We start from the raw sequence: 14,695 nt of genomic DNA, 5'->3' as shown, positions 1-14,695 counted from the left end.
AATAAGAAACATTTTACTATTTAAATACAATCTTATCTAATATTATAAAAAGTTCTTCTGGAAACAGTATTTTACTGTTTTTCCACAGTGATGTATACGGTAATCATAGTTTCCACTCCCACAAAACAATTTTACAGTAAAATGTATTGCCTATATATATTATTATTATTGTTTTTTACATTTGTTACAAAAGATTTATTTTTCAAATGAATGCTTGTTGAACTCTCTATTCATCAAAAAATCCTGAAAAATGTGTCATGGTTTCCACACAAAAATATTAAGCAGCACAACTGTTGTGAACATTGATTATAACACTAAAAATAAATATTTGTTGAGCATCATATCATCATAGAATGATTTCTGACGGATCATGTGACACTGAAGATTGGAGTAATGATGCTGTACAGGTTTGCCATCTCAGGAATAAATTACATTTTAAAATATATTAAAGGGGCTATGTGTAGGTTTTTACTTAAAAAAATCTTTAAGATAGAGTTTTCATTTGTACATGTATGAGCCAACCATGATGTAATAAAAAGAATGACACCTTGACTGTCCACCACGGTTGCCTCTATCAGCCTGTAGGCTCAATTGTGCGTGGAGGAGTCGGGCCCGAATCGGCACGAAAATTCACAAAATGTGACGTCATGCGCGTTCTCGTCTACTTGGGCTTACATCCGTACGGCACGGCAGCCATTATTAGTAAGCAGCGGCAATCGGTAGTGTTTTCAAATGGACTCTGCGGATGGAAAGAAGCGACCAGCCTCCAGCTCAATCCAGACACCCACGGAAACTCCTCGTAACTTAAGTTTTTAAAAAAACGAGCGTGCGCACCGAGAACGAGCATGAGACTGGCTGCAGTTTCTCTAACGGCCACTGGTGTCAGTAACGGTTAGAAATTTCAGAACTTACGCAATGCTCCTTTAAAATAGAGAATTTTTTTTTTTTTAAATTGTCAATCAATATTACTGTTTTAGTGTATTTCTGATCAAATTTAATGCAGCCTTGGTGAGCATGAGAGACTTCTTTAAAACATTTAAAAATCTTACCAACCCGAGACTTTTGAAGTATATGTTGAGGTAACTTATAGCTTTTTACATTATCTTTATTATCTTTTTTACAGTATGTGATCAAAAATGTACTTTCAAAATCCAAAGCAAGATATTCAACAAAAACACTGAAAAATAGAGTAATTTATTTTAGATATGAACCATGCCTTGGTCCAATATAATTCATCAAGTTTTGTACAGTGATAGTCACCTCACAGAGAACAAGACAGGAGATATTGTGAAGCATGATCATCGTAATTTTCAAGTCCTTTAAAATAGTTTCCACATAAGACTGCTGTTGTTCTTCTTAAGTTAGAGTATAAAACCAATCGATTATAAATAAAGCATATCTGCTGACATACACGTAAGCATTCTGCATGTGTACACTATGTCAAACTGTGAACCGTACAAACACATTCTACAATATATTCAGAGAAATACATACAATTGTATTGTCATTTGAAAGAGCAGACAGTCTCAGAGCAACAGACCCCGAACGTGAGACTGACTCAAAGATGTTTATGACTCAACTGACAATGTGACTTCAGTTCATGAAGCTCAATTGCAAAAGATGAGTGTTTAATGTGCACTACGAATGAAAGATGTTCACCCACACAGTATCTTACAGATTTGAAGACATTTTGAAGCGATTGCTTTTGACCACACAAGTATTAATGTGAAGATTCTTTTCTTTTCTTTTCTTTTCCCAAAAGCATTATTATACCCTCAAAGACATCCAGGTGTGATATCCTTTGCTAACTTAAATGCAGCTGGTCTTGTATTGAATCCTTCGGAAATCCCATTTCACTATAAATTTCTTTTCTGCGCTTTAGTGTTAAAGTTCACTTGGTCTTAGGGTAATTTTACACGAAAACGATGTACTAAAAACAGAAACGTTTTTCCTTTGCGCGTACAGACAACGTTATCAAAACGATCCTCATTCACACAGATCAGTGAAAACAACTAAAAGCGCTGTATTATTCTTCCAGCCCAGTAGTTGGCGGTGTCACTTTGAAAAGAAAAACAACGCGCATGTAGACTTAAAGCTACACTGTGTCATTTTTTAAGTTGATTCTTTGCAAAAAACACTTTGTTCTTTCAAAATGATATGTACTCATTAACGTGTAATTACTTATACCACTAATCAAGTATTCTCGTAAGCGTAGAATCTGCCATTTAGAATACATACGAGCGAGCCGCTCGAATGGCGGCAGCCATGTTGCTCCTCCATCTTGAAAATACATTAGCCAAAGAGGGACATACCTGGAAATTCAAGCTTCGCCTTTCGCGTTTTTACACTCAGTGGCACCGTGACGAAAGCGAGGGGGAGATTACTCGCGACTGCCGGCAGATTTGAAATAATACGGCCACCGTAGGAGTTAAAACGCCCTCGGAATGGGAGGGGCTAGAAAGTAATATTCAGCTGGTAGTCATAAACAATTTCACAGCAAAATCCTACACAGTGTAGCTTTAACATGTAATACGCATGCGCGTTAACTAATTAGTGTTTTTGTAGTTTACACGGAGACGAAAACGGTATTTTTTTTTCAGGTTTGCGTTTTCAGGTTGTCGTGTGAAAGGCCAAAACGCATAACAAGTTTTCCATTTTTAGTTGAAAACAGTCGTGTAAACAGCCCATAAGAAGCAGAAAAAACTCCCTCAGAGACTGACAAATTCACAGTTGTTATATTTTGTGTAATACAAATGCATGATTAATGCATAAATATATTTTGAAATATTTGATAATATCTTAGGAATACGGTCATTTTCCATGAAGTGACTCTTCCTTGCTCGACCATGGGTTTGAAGAAAAAAATGTTCTCAAAACGTTTTGAAGTTATGAAAAAAAAAAAAAATCGGAATGTTTTTTACATTCGGTTATATTATTTTGAAACATTATAGAAACGTAACTTTTGAACGTTGTCAGAATATTCTGAAACAAGTAGTAACATTTGGAAAATGTTAAACCAAAATCCGACTAAACATTTCATGAACGATGTTTAAATAATGTTTTTGTGCTAACATTTTGAGAACATTATTAAAGACCAGATAACTTTGAACGAACATTCTACCAAAGTTACTGGAAGAACGTTTGTTCAAAACTTTTAGAGAACCTTGTTAGAACATTACATAAGGTTCCCTGTTAGCTGGGGTAGTACCAAATTATGGATTTGATCCTCAACAAACTATACAAAAACTTTGATCCAATCCTAACCATAAATATTGCAGAATAAATTGGATTATTCACTAAGCCACATTCCCATCCCAAATGTATCACAATTCGATGAAAATAATGAAATGATGGTAGTGCCTCTTCCTTTTCAACATCTCCTTGGTTGGACATAAGCAATATACTGTAAGCAAAAAAAAAAAAAAAAAACTTCTTACAGAAATTCCTTACTTTTCCCTTCTCAAAGTTCGTTGTCTCTTTTTCTTCCGTTTCAATAGACCGACATTGCTACAAACTCACAGTTGCAATGTTTTCCCTTCAGAAATATTCTGTCATTGATTTCTGTGTGACTGACATCGAAGCGATATCACAAAAACAGAATTATAAAGATAAGCGCTTTGGAAATCGGCAGCATTATGTGAAATGCAGTTTGTTCTCATCACTTTAAAACATTTACACTGGGGTCCAAAAGTCTGAGACCACTACTGTTGCCTTTTCTTCGCCCTTAAATATTTCAGAATATTAAAACTTAAATGAACCTTGCAAAATATCAAAAAGAAAACTCCAGATGGTCTCAGAATTTAGGACTCCGCTATGTATGCAGTCAGTTTTTTAAATATTTTGGACATTTTTCTGTATATTCACATTTCTTTTTTTAGTGAAGGATGAAGTGAATATATTTTAAAATGTACAATCAACAAACCGATTCCCTTCAGAATGATTGTCTGTTTCAATGCTCTTGCACGCACAATACACCTGCACACCCGGCCCAAAAAAAGCAGCTGTTGATGTCCGACACGGTGCAGCAAGGAAAGAAAAAAAAATATACAGAACAGACCAATAACACTGCAGGAGTCCCTCCCAGGCGTGTTGTCATTGGAATGAGAGTCTTGTATCAAACAAACGAAGAGAATCCTGTGGCCGGGACCTGGGCGGAGGTGCCCAGGCTGCTAGGGGGCCTGTACAGGGTGTGCTGGCTGTGGGTGTCAGAGGACAGCAGTGACGGGGTGGGAGTCCGGCTCCCCTTGGGCCTGAACAGGGTGCCCTGGCCCTGCGGCTGCGGGGAGGGATTGCTGTGGGGTAGCAGAGGTGGTAACGGTGGCAGCGGAGGCGGGTGGGGTCGGGACTCCTGTTCCGCCACCGAGTCGGGCTGGGCGTAGCCGTACGCCGGAGGCCGAGAGACGCCCTTCTGTTGCCGGCGCCAGGAATTATAGTAGGTGGGGTCACTGATGTAGTGGTTGACGAAGGAGTGGGTCTTCTGCCGGTTTGGATCCAACTCGTACTCGCTGTCGCTGCCCTGTTTTTGAATGAGAAAGAAATATTCTGTTATACATTACCTTCACTTTTTTATCTATCTATCTATCCATCTATCCATCTATCCATCTATCTATCTATCTATCTATCTATCTATCTATCTATCTATCTATCTATATTTCCATCCATCCATCCATCCATCCATCCATCTATCCATCTATCCATCTATCTATCTATCTATCTATCTATCTATCTATCTATATATCTATCTATCTATCTGTCTGTCTGTCTTTCTATCTATATACCTTTCTATCTTTCCATCCATCCATCCATCCATCCATCCATCCATCCATCCATCCATCCATCCATCCATCCATCCATCCATCCATCCATCCATCCATCCATCCATCTATCTATCTATCTATCTATCTATCTATCTATCTATCTATCTATCTATCTATCTATCTGACACTGAAGACTGGAGTAATGATGCTGAAAATTCAGCTTCATCACAGGAATAAACTACATTTTAAAAATTGGTTAAATAGAAAACAGTTATTTGGAATGATAATAACATTTCACAATATTACTGTTTTTACTGTATTGATCAAAATAATAAATGTAGCCTTGGTGAGCGAAACTATGATCTCAAACTTTTGAATAGTAGTGTACATGTAGAAAAGGTAATTATTTATGAAATAAGCTGTTTAAAGATGAATAAAACAACATAATTCTCCATAACTCCTTTTAAATGAAGGAATAATTTACCAAAACTGAGAACTGTCATTTTTACTGTTACTTTTATACTTTTATATGAAACACAAAAGGATATATAGGGCGTCATTAGGGTGAAATTAAATATGAGCAACTGTTTTAATGAGAGGGATAAGAGCAACTACTCTACAGATTCCTATCAGCAGCACTGCTCTACTAGACTAGACACAAACTACAGCCTCACCCAAAACTCGGAGGAGCAGTGATCTTATATGAAAACATAAGCGCCTCCTGAAAGGGCAAAAAACATTATTTACAGAACCTCACAGATGACAAAATCAAAATCAGAATGACGAACGATGACAGATGGTTCTCAAAAATGCTCTACTCAAACTGTAGCTGTCAGAGAGGGACTGAATTAAAACCCATATCGCTTGTTTACGATGATATTATGCTAAAGTGTGGCATGGTAGGAGGGTATTCTTTGAAGGAGGAATGTTATTATAGTTTGGGTACCTGACAAATAGGCAAAAAGCTCCCAGTGGGATTGTGGGAGGAAAGACAAACGCTCAAAACAAGAGGAGTGCCCCCTACTTTCTCACAGCTTGGGACAAATGATTCACCAATCCCCATGACACTTTAAGCCCTAGTTTCATTAACTGTATCAAATACTGCAAACATGAAGAGAAGAGATGGGAAAATTTCAGACATGAGAAACATTTTAAGCCATTTTCCCCTTCCTTTCCAGGCAATGCATAGAAATGAGACCAGCTGGTCTGGAATGAGATGAGCAGTTTGTAAAAGAAAGGTCATTCTTATCATCATTCATTTAATGTGTTTGTAGAAATAATGGTTCAGCTTAAATAAATGGCATGTTGAAGGCCCATAGGAACATGTTCTCCTTTTCATTGCTCTTTCAAGAGATTTCTTGAAAATGTCTGTATCAACTTTGTCTCTTATATTTCTTCTGAAATTCAAACAAATGAATTGTTGATGTACAGTAAAAGGAGTGATATTCTTGAGATCTCTAGGGGAGACAGGTGAGATTACTAGGTTTTTTTTGTTTTGTTTTTTTTTGGTCAGGAGAAGCCTAAGAGGCAGAAGACTAAAGGATTAGTTCACTTTCAAATGCAAATTAGCCCATGATTTACTCACCCTCAAGCTAGGTGTATATGACTTTCTTCTTTCAGACGAATACAATCGGAGTTAAATTAAAAAATATCCTGGCTCTTCCAAGTTTTATAATGGCAGTGTACTGCAACCAACAGATTGAAGCTCAAAAACGCGCATCCATCCATGAACGATGAGTTTGTGTAAGAAAAACATTCATATTTAACTAAATATTTAGTATAACATAAATATTTAAAATTCTAGCGTCCAGCTAAACGACCATAGGCAGTTTACTTACCCCTAATGCGCAACTTACGAAACTTATGACGTCAGAAGTAGCGTAGTGCGTCATGGCGTAGCCTAAATATCAGCAGTACGTCGCAAGTTGCACAATCCGTATGTTCGTTTGGCCGGCAGCTAGTTATTTTACTTTATGAAGTTTTAAATATGAATATTTTTCTTACAGAAACGCATGGCTTCGCTTCAGAAGGCCTTTATTAACCCCCCCCCCCCCCCCCCCCCCCCGGAGCCATGTGAAGTTCGTTTATGATGGATGGATGCTCGTTTTTGAGCTTCAATCTGTTGGTTGCAATCCACTGCCATTACAAAACTTGGAAGAGCCAGGATATATTTATAATATGGCTTGAGGGTGAGTAAATTATGGGCAAATTTTTATTTGAAAGTGAACTAATCCTTTAAGCAAACATCTCCATTTGTTCTCCATTTAATCACATTGCTGTCTTAGAAAAACAATCCAGATGTTAAAAAGACCCCTTCTGTGGTTTTTCCTTCCCTGTGGGGGATGGTCTGTAGTGTTTTGTGTGTTCAACACTTCATTTACAATGTTAAATGACAACCACAAGCCTGCTGACAAAAGAAAACATGTGAATGATAAACAATACAGTCAAGTGAATCGATGTGTATTTAGGAGTGAAACGGGGTATTCAGTGAGAAAGATGCTAGACATGACCTGATTTAGCAATTCATTGAATTGGAAACAGTGGGCATTTTATACCAGACTGAAGTCAGGCGGTTAGGGGGAGGGGTTGACAAATAAGAGGGATTTGTGATGTAAGCCGAAACAGAAAGTCATTTCAAAGGCAGAGCAAGTTATTTTTTTATTTATTTTTTTTCTAGGAATAACATCCACTGATGAATCAAGGACGATAAGATCAGCAACATGTTTTAAGACTTAAGACCATTTTGATTCCAGAAAACAGATTATTCAAAAAATGATTTGCCTTTTTGGGGTGAATCACCTGTGAATCAGACACTTCTGAGGGCTTCTCGGTCAGGCTGCTGCTCTCAGCTGGGACCAAGTCATTGTACTTGATGCTGACATCTTCATCAGAGTAGTGCAGGCTGCCGGGACTGGGTCGCGGTGGAGATCTGGAGCAATAACACACAGAGAAATCATTTACTTATTCACTGATAAAATGAAATCTCTGATGTTAAAAGGAGAGTTCACCCAAAAATTTTAATTCTGCCATCATTTACTCACCCTAAAGTCGTTCCAAACCTGTATGAATTTCTTTCTTCTGCTGAACACAAAAGAAGATATTTTGAAGAATATGGAAAATCAAACAGTTGACAAACAACTGTTTTTTGGGTGAACTCTCCCAGAGATCAGAGATTTCATTTCAATTCAATATCCCTTTAAGTTAAAATAGGTCTTTCACAATATTACATTTTCACTACAGGATTATCGTGGCCAAAACGATTATGACTATAATGTCAAATTCATCTTTATATTGTGTTTTCACAAAAAAAAGATCAAAATTCAAGTGTACGAAGGGGAAAATAGTTTGTAACCATAACAGTACAAAAGTGTGCAAAAAGAACTGTTGAACTACACTTCCTCCAGACTGGGGTTTTTAACAACCCGTCCTTTTTACCAAATCCAAAAAACTTCCACATTGGTTAGCAAACCTTTTTGTGCGGGTAGAGTCAATTTTGTGGCGCAGTGGCAACCAACGTTAAGGTCAAAACCATGTTAGAGAGTCAATAAGGTACTTGTTGCTGGGTTATTTACAATATTATCATATGTGTATTAACACAATATCAATATTTCATTTTTAAATTATAACGGTTTTACCTGTATATTGCAACATCCCTAAATCAAGACATTTCATCCTGTTCTTCACACCAAATTGCTGCATGGTTTCAAAAGACTTGGAATTTAGTGCACAAATCATATGGGCCACTTTTCTGATACTTTCATGGTGCTTTTTCTTTGAAGCAGATTGTAAATTATCACTTTAATGTGGACTTGACTGCGTAGGACTTTAAAAGACATCACGAGGAACTCATGCAGACCCAATGATGCAGCATCATCATGGATCAAAGCTGATTTTGATTGGATGAATACATTCATAGAGCAGTCTATACAGACCAGGAGAAACGACAGATGATGAGACTTCTGAAGGGAAAGGGACAGGGAATCATCCACTCATTGGGCGCTACTGTGGACGAACTGTTAAAAGGGGTTGTGCTCGTTAAAAAGGAAGGTAGAAGGATCGCCGCATAGCAGGATGGGTTTACTTGATTTGCCATAATGAGGTCTGATATGCTCAAAGCCAAGGTCACTGGAGACATTAGCTTTTGAACTGAGGCTGCTAAGCTTCCCTTTACTTCAGTTGGCTTATAAATCAAGCTGAAATAACACAGAGGGGGAAAACTTTAAAGAACCACGCGGGGAACTAATGAGTAAAAGGAATATCTGATAAGCAAGAGGGTTTGTGAAAAACATGGCATCCACTAGCTGATAGCATCAATGGCAAAACATATGAAGCTTTGTTCAACCTGAAAATGAACAAGAGGACCATGCGCAAGTTGTATACTAACGGAAGGCCTTGGTGGTGGAAGGGTTGTCCCGACAAAAATTGGGCCTCTGGGAATAAAGCAAGAGACCTAGGGGGAGGGGAGGGTTATGACATTGTATCTGTTTAAAATTCAGAGGAGGCTGAGGTTTGAGAAAGGTTGAAGCGGAGAGGCGGAGCCACTTTAAACAGCCCCCAAAACCCCTCAGAAGCCAGAAAGGGGCTTCAATTATTCACGAGCGCCGAGGTCGTCCATTCTTTTTATCCATCCCAATCTCTCGCCTCTATCTCTTCCGTCCCATACCAAACCCTTTCCTTTTCTACCTCTATCAAAGATATCTCTCGTGACTCAATCTTGATGCGAGCTCATTAGCAGGACTGCATCCAAAGTGGAAGTTCTTCGCTACTCAGGCTCTTTGATCCCAAATCTGGGCCTCTGCATCTGGGCAGAGGACCAGCACAAACCCCCCAGCACATTCCAGTATAATGGGCGCAGAGCGGCTTCTCCAATTACCAGCAGAGGAAGCTTGAAGCAGACCCATCCCTTCATCCAATCACGTTAAGTAGCCTTCAAACTCCTTCGTAAAGAAACTACATTATAATACTGTAGACCATTCTTGTCCACTGCACATGCAAATATGTCCAAATCCAAAGTGTCTGCAGTAGTCCTGAAGCAGGGCGTGAACTACAGAAGGGTTTGAGGGAGGTCTGACCCCGTCAATTAAGGCTTGAACGCCTTCAAAGGATGAGATACATGTACTAAACTGTTTTAACTCTACATATTACATTGAACGTTTTCAAACAATGTTTGACAAGGTTAGTGAAAATATGCAACCTGGTCACATTCGCCCAGTGAGCTAATTATTAGCAACAGCAGTCGCTCAAGCTTTTCAAATACATCGGTCATTTCATTTCTCTTTCTGCAAGCGTCACACTGTGTAGCTCCACCCACCATGAAATCTCATTGGTCCAAAATCGTGGTCCACCTAATTGCAAACTAAAAACCAAATATGCTCTGATTGGCTTGCAGTGTGCAAACATGTTGGATCGCAACTGGTTAGAAAACAGTGTTATGATCTGTATCAGACAATAAAGACAAAACCTACAGGCTGTCATTAATAATCAATTTATTGTAGATAATAAGGACTTCAAAGTTGTGGCTGACGTTTGGCTAAATGTGCAAGAAGTGACAAAAGATATTTTAGGTTGCCTGTGGCAAGGCTAAAAACCCCCCCCCCCCAAAAAAAAAACACAAAAAATACTGTGCCCAGAAAATTATCTAGAGAATTTGAAAAAAAAAAAAAAAAAAAAAAAAATTGAACCCCCCTAAATGTCATTGAATAACGTACTGTCTTTTAGACCTTTCTCTTAGTCCTTAAAGGTCCCATTGCATGGATTATTTTGTTATTTTAGAATGTTTCCTGGGGTGCCCTTATAATGTTAGTATGTTTTTTAGATAAAAATTTGTTATAATTTAGAAATAAAAGGCATTTTTCCTAGCCTGATTTTAGCCTCTGATTTGAACGCTCTGTTTGAAGGGGCGTGTCTGTGTGAGACTTCAGTGTAAACGCCCACTGCTGTGATTGGCTGCTGTGAGACTTCAGTGTAAGCCTGTTGATCACGTGAATGAAGATCTTATCATTGCAACGCAGTTTCTGCACTCTCACTAATGATTTCACCAATGCAAACATGATGTACGTACAGTAAGAGCTTCGTTGTGCAGTCAGTGTAATAGCGTCATTGATTTCATAACGAGTTTTGGCAAGTGTCCAGATAAACCTGCGCTGTGTGATTGACAGCTTGGGCGACTGGAAAGGGATTGTTCTTTGATCGCTTTCTGTATATTAATCACAGTTTAAGTAAGATTATTTTCATCCTACTAAGAGAAACGATGTGAAGTTGATCGTTTAGTCACTGGCTTGATTTACTGATGCATAAACAGTATTGAACGACTTTGAGAGAAAGATTATCTGTCTGAACTTGAACAATTACACATCAGACATTCACATAACCCACTGGTTCTTCAGAGGCTCGGATGAAGGAACTAAAAAAAATACCTTTGTGTTCATTTGTACATCCAAACACTGAGCAACTGCCATGCTTCGCTCGTTTGCAAGCCATGATGTCTCTCGAAAAAAAATGATTCGGACGATGATTCGGCTGTGCAGTTCCGCCTGGCCTTGAACATGGGCTGGCATATGCAAATTTTTGGAGGCGTACATATTAATGATCCCGACTGTTGCGTCACAGTCGGTGTTATGTGGAGATTCGCCTATTTTTCAGGGGTGTTTTTCAAAAACGAGATTTAAATAAGAAGGAGAAAACAATGGTGTTTGAGACTCACTGTATGTCATGTCCATGTACTGAACTCTTGTAATTTAACTATGCCAAGATAAATTCAATTTCAAATTCTAGGGCACCTTTAAGCACCCGGGGACATGGTATGACCATCATGAATATAGTCTGATCTCAGCGCAAGAGCATGTGAAGAAAGATGCTTTGTTGAAGCAGCTTACATAAATAGTCAATTTCTACAGAATGCACTTTGAATGTCAATAAGACACAAAGGAGGGAGGTCCGAGTGGTCCAACTTCCACAGTCTGGTGTGTTCTTTCAGCTGACAGATTGCAGTTGGAAATTTGAAAAGAGCGACTGTCATTAAAATCCATGCCAACTCAATCCATTTAATGGATGCCTGAAGTAGAATTTAAATCAACGGCTCGGCCAAAGCTCTGTGTGTGGACAGAATACATTCCTCTCTGGCTCTTTGTTTGTAGCCATTTGGGAATTAAAGCCATTGTGCAAATAATGTCCTCAACAGCATACTGACCGTGTTTACCCCAAAGAAAATTTCCAGAAAAAATATCACATTAGCACTATTTTAATATATATTCAGTTAGAAGAGTTGCTCTGTGAAGTGATATCACTGTATATATACAACGGATGGAAATCATGTTTTATGCATATACTAACCGGGTGTAGATTCCATTCTTACGGCAGAAGGAATTTTTGACAGAGAGTCGACGGTTGTTGAGCTCCAGGGCAGGGAAGCGTCCTTCATCCAGCCGCACCATCTCTCCATGGGATAGGGGCAGTGATGTGCAGTTTGAGTGGGCACCTACAGACAGAAGATAAGAAGACAATCTATGAAGATCATGACAACTGTGGCAGCAATCATATCACATCTATCAATCCTAAATTCAACAAACCATATATCTGCACATAGATAAAAAACGTAAAAATGTCCCGGTATTGTTATGCAAATACATATCTCACTTGATCCAACAACTTTTTGGGCCTACCAGCCAAGATCTCAAACGGCTACTCTCTAGTGGTGTGCCTCTGGGTTTGGCCTTGTTGTGTACTTGACCATGGCAGCTAGGCAAGTCAAATCTCACTAGGTCATCCAGCACACATCTTCTAAAGTCAGAAGACCTCTGATCTCAAAGGCTCAGAGTCTTAACTGAAGTGCGATTTCATGGAGGTGAGAGAGCAGTGACCTCTCCGCCTAGATGGACAGTGTGACTCCCACCTTGCAGAACTTCTGGCCTCACTGGACTTCAGTTAAACAAACCGGCACCAATAGATCAGGACCGAACGGGGCCAGGCGGGTGGGGAGGATCTTGAGAGAAGCCCTTTGTGTCCTACACAAACACTTCCCTTGTGCTACTCACACATCCACAACCCTGTTGACTGACCCTGGCACAGCACTAAATGCTAACTGAGCTCAGAGGCAGACATGTGAGAATCCCTCCCACACTCAGAGATCAGCACGCAACTCGACCTCCCCAGAACTCTAACCAGAAAGATACAACATGCTTGGTGCCCCCAGTCAGTAACCAGCTCATGCAAATTGCACCCAAAACTACAAAGGACTTTCTTGATCTGACAAGTTCTAATCTAACTGGTTGGCTTTATGCAACTTCTAGGAATAAATGCACTTGTTTTTTTAATCAATCGAACTGGAAATAAACAGTTAGGTCAGTCATAAAGACTTGTTCGGCCGTCAACAACGTCGGGCAGACATTGAACGTCTGACGGCTCAGATTTGCAGAGTGTTCTACACCGTCACCCCTAGTTGCCACAGCTTTAAGGGTTTGTGGTCCAGTCTGCAACTGGCAAAACCATTGAGTTCTGTTTGGAACTAACTCAAGAATAGTGAGAAAAGACTTAACGGTCACTTTCTTTCCCAAGCTGAGAGCAGACATGAGATGATGAGTGATGTAATTTTGCTTGAGGCAGCAGACCGCCTCCCTCCGAGGCAGCAAAATGAGTCAGCAATCATTTTGATAGTAATGACCACAACCAAATGAAGCAAACACACACTGCTATTGATTCTTTGTGCATCTCTCAAGTGGAAAATCACTTTTTCCCAGAGCACTATGGCGATACCCACCAGTGATGAGAAAATAAAGCTTATATTGAGTCCATCTCACTTTAGTCACGTGAGTCAGCAAAAAGAGACAGGGCAATCAGGGTAAGTGACAGAGATTATGGATCTATTTTGAGTGTTTTTGGCTTATCAACCCACCTGAGTCTGTTTTCTTGGTGTATTTTTTGCTCTGGCCTCGTATGATGAGGATGAAGATAAGCAGAAGGATGAAAATGAGGCCCACGAGAGCAATAACCACCAGAAACCACCATTCCTCATAAAAGGGGGAGACCTTTTGGGCTGGTAAAAAAGAGAAAAGAAGCAGAAAAATGGGTTTCCACAATGAAACACAAAACCGTTTAGGCTTCCTGGCATGCTTGTTCAAGTTTACTCACCTGATATTGAAGGAGAAGGGGCGCTTGGAGAACCGTAGCCATAGTCATTCACCGCGATGACACGGAAGTCATAAGTGACCCCTTCTCTGAGAGTATCCAGGTTAAGAGTGTACGATGTCACCTCTTTAGGTATGTCTTTGATTAGAATATCCCACAGTCCTTCATCTGTTGGTGGTGAGATGCCATTATTCCCTCTGTAATGACCTTAAATGCTGTGTTTCTATACTCTTTCTGTTTCTTCAACTCACCAGATGGTCTTGCCTCTATAACATAGCGTGAGATGGGAGCACGGCCGGGGTCACCGCTGGACCAGTGGAGAGTGAGGGCCGAGCCGTAACGAGAGATAAATGGCTCTCCCGGAGGCCCCGGAGCACCTGCAAAACAAAATAGGGCAATAAGATGCTATGAAATTATACGCTTTAGATTTATTGGTGTAACAAAATAGCAAATTGGGCTAAATATAAGGCAACAAGACCTTCTCCAGGGCCAGTGGTGATGTTGGCCTCGACCTCTGGTCCATAGGTAAGGGTTTTAGCACGGATGCGGAAGTTGTAGGTCACTCCGTCTGCAAGATCCTTGATTTTCATCCACAAGGGGGCGCTGCCCTTCACATCCACTGTGACAATCTTACTGACACCTGAAGTGTGAGGAGAGGAGTCTGTAGAGGAAACACTCAAACTCTAGATACCACGCTAGAGTGAAACACTAACAATGACACATACAAACACTAATTATTACACAGCTTGCAGTGTGCCACTGTATTGACAATTCAAATGTTTTTTGTTTTTTTTTACTTCTTTCAAAAACATAAA

At 39.6% G+C, this 14,695-nt stretch overlaps 1 protein-coding gene across 3 annotated transcripts in view; it reads right to left on the bottom strand.

Moving 5' to 3' along the window:
* Positions 1-1,180: 1,180 nt before the first annotated feature.
* Positions 1,181-14,695, bottom strand: part of sdk2a (sidekick cell adhesion molecule 2a) — a 143,988-nt gene continuing 130,473 nt past the window's right edge. For 2 of the 3 annotated variants that reach the window (XM_079873527.1, XM_079873529.1), the window contains 7 exons: positions 14,359-14,541; positions 14,132-14,257; positions 13,884-14,048; positions 13,648-13,788; positions 12,090-12,234; positions 7,557-7,686; positions 1,181-4,516 (listed from right to left, as the gene is read on the bottom strand). In XM_079873527.1, coding sequence (XP_079729653.1) covers positions 4,115-4,516; positions 7,557-7,686; positions 12,090-12,234; positions 13,648-13,788; positions 13,884-14,048; positions 14,132-14,257; positions 14,359-14,541 — 1,292 coding nt within the window. In that variant the 3' untranslated portion in view covers positions 1,181-4,114. The remainder of the gene's footprint in view (positions 4,517-7,556; positions 7,687-12,089; positions 12,235-13,647; positions 13,789-13,883; positions 14,049-14,131; positions 14,258-14,358; positions 14,542-14,695) is intronic. The other variant, XM_079873528.1, reaches the window with a different exon arrangement.

The sequence above is a fragment of the Squalius cephalus genome, assembly GCF_949319135.1.
Source record: "Squalius cephalus genome assembly, chromosome: 1".
Classification (NCBI taxonomy): Eukaryota; Metazoa; Chordata; class Actinopteri; order Cypriniformes; family Leuciscidae; genus Squalius; species Squalius cephalus.
The sequence above is the reverse complement of the archived record's forward strand: the minus strand, read 5'-3'. Positions and strand labels throughout refer to the sequence as shown.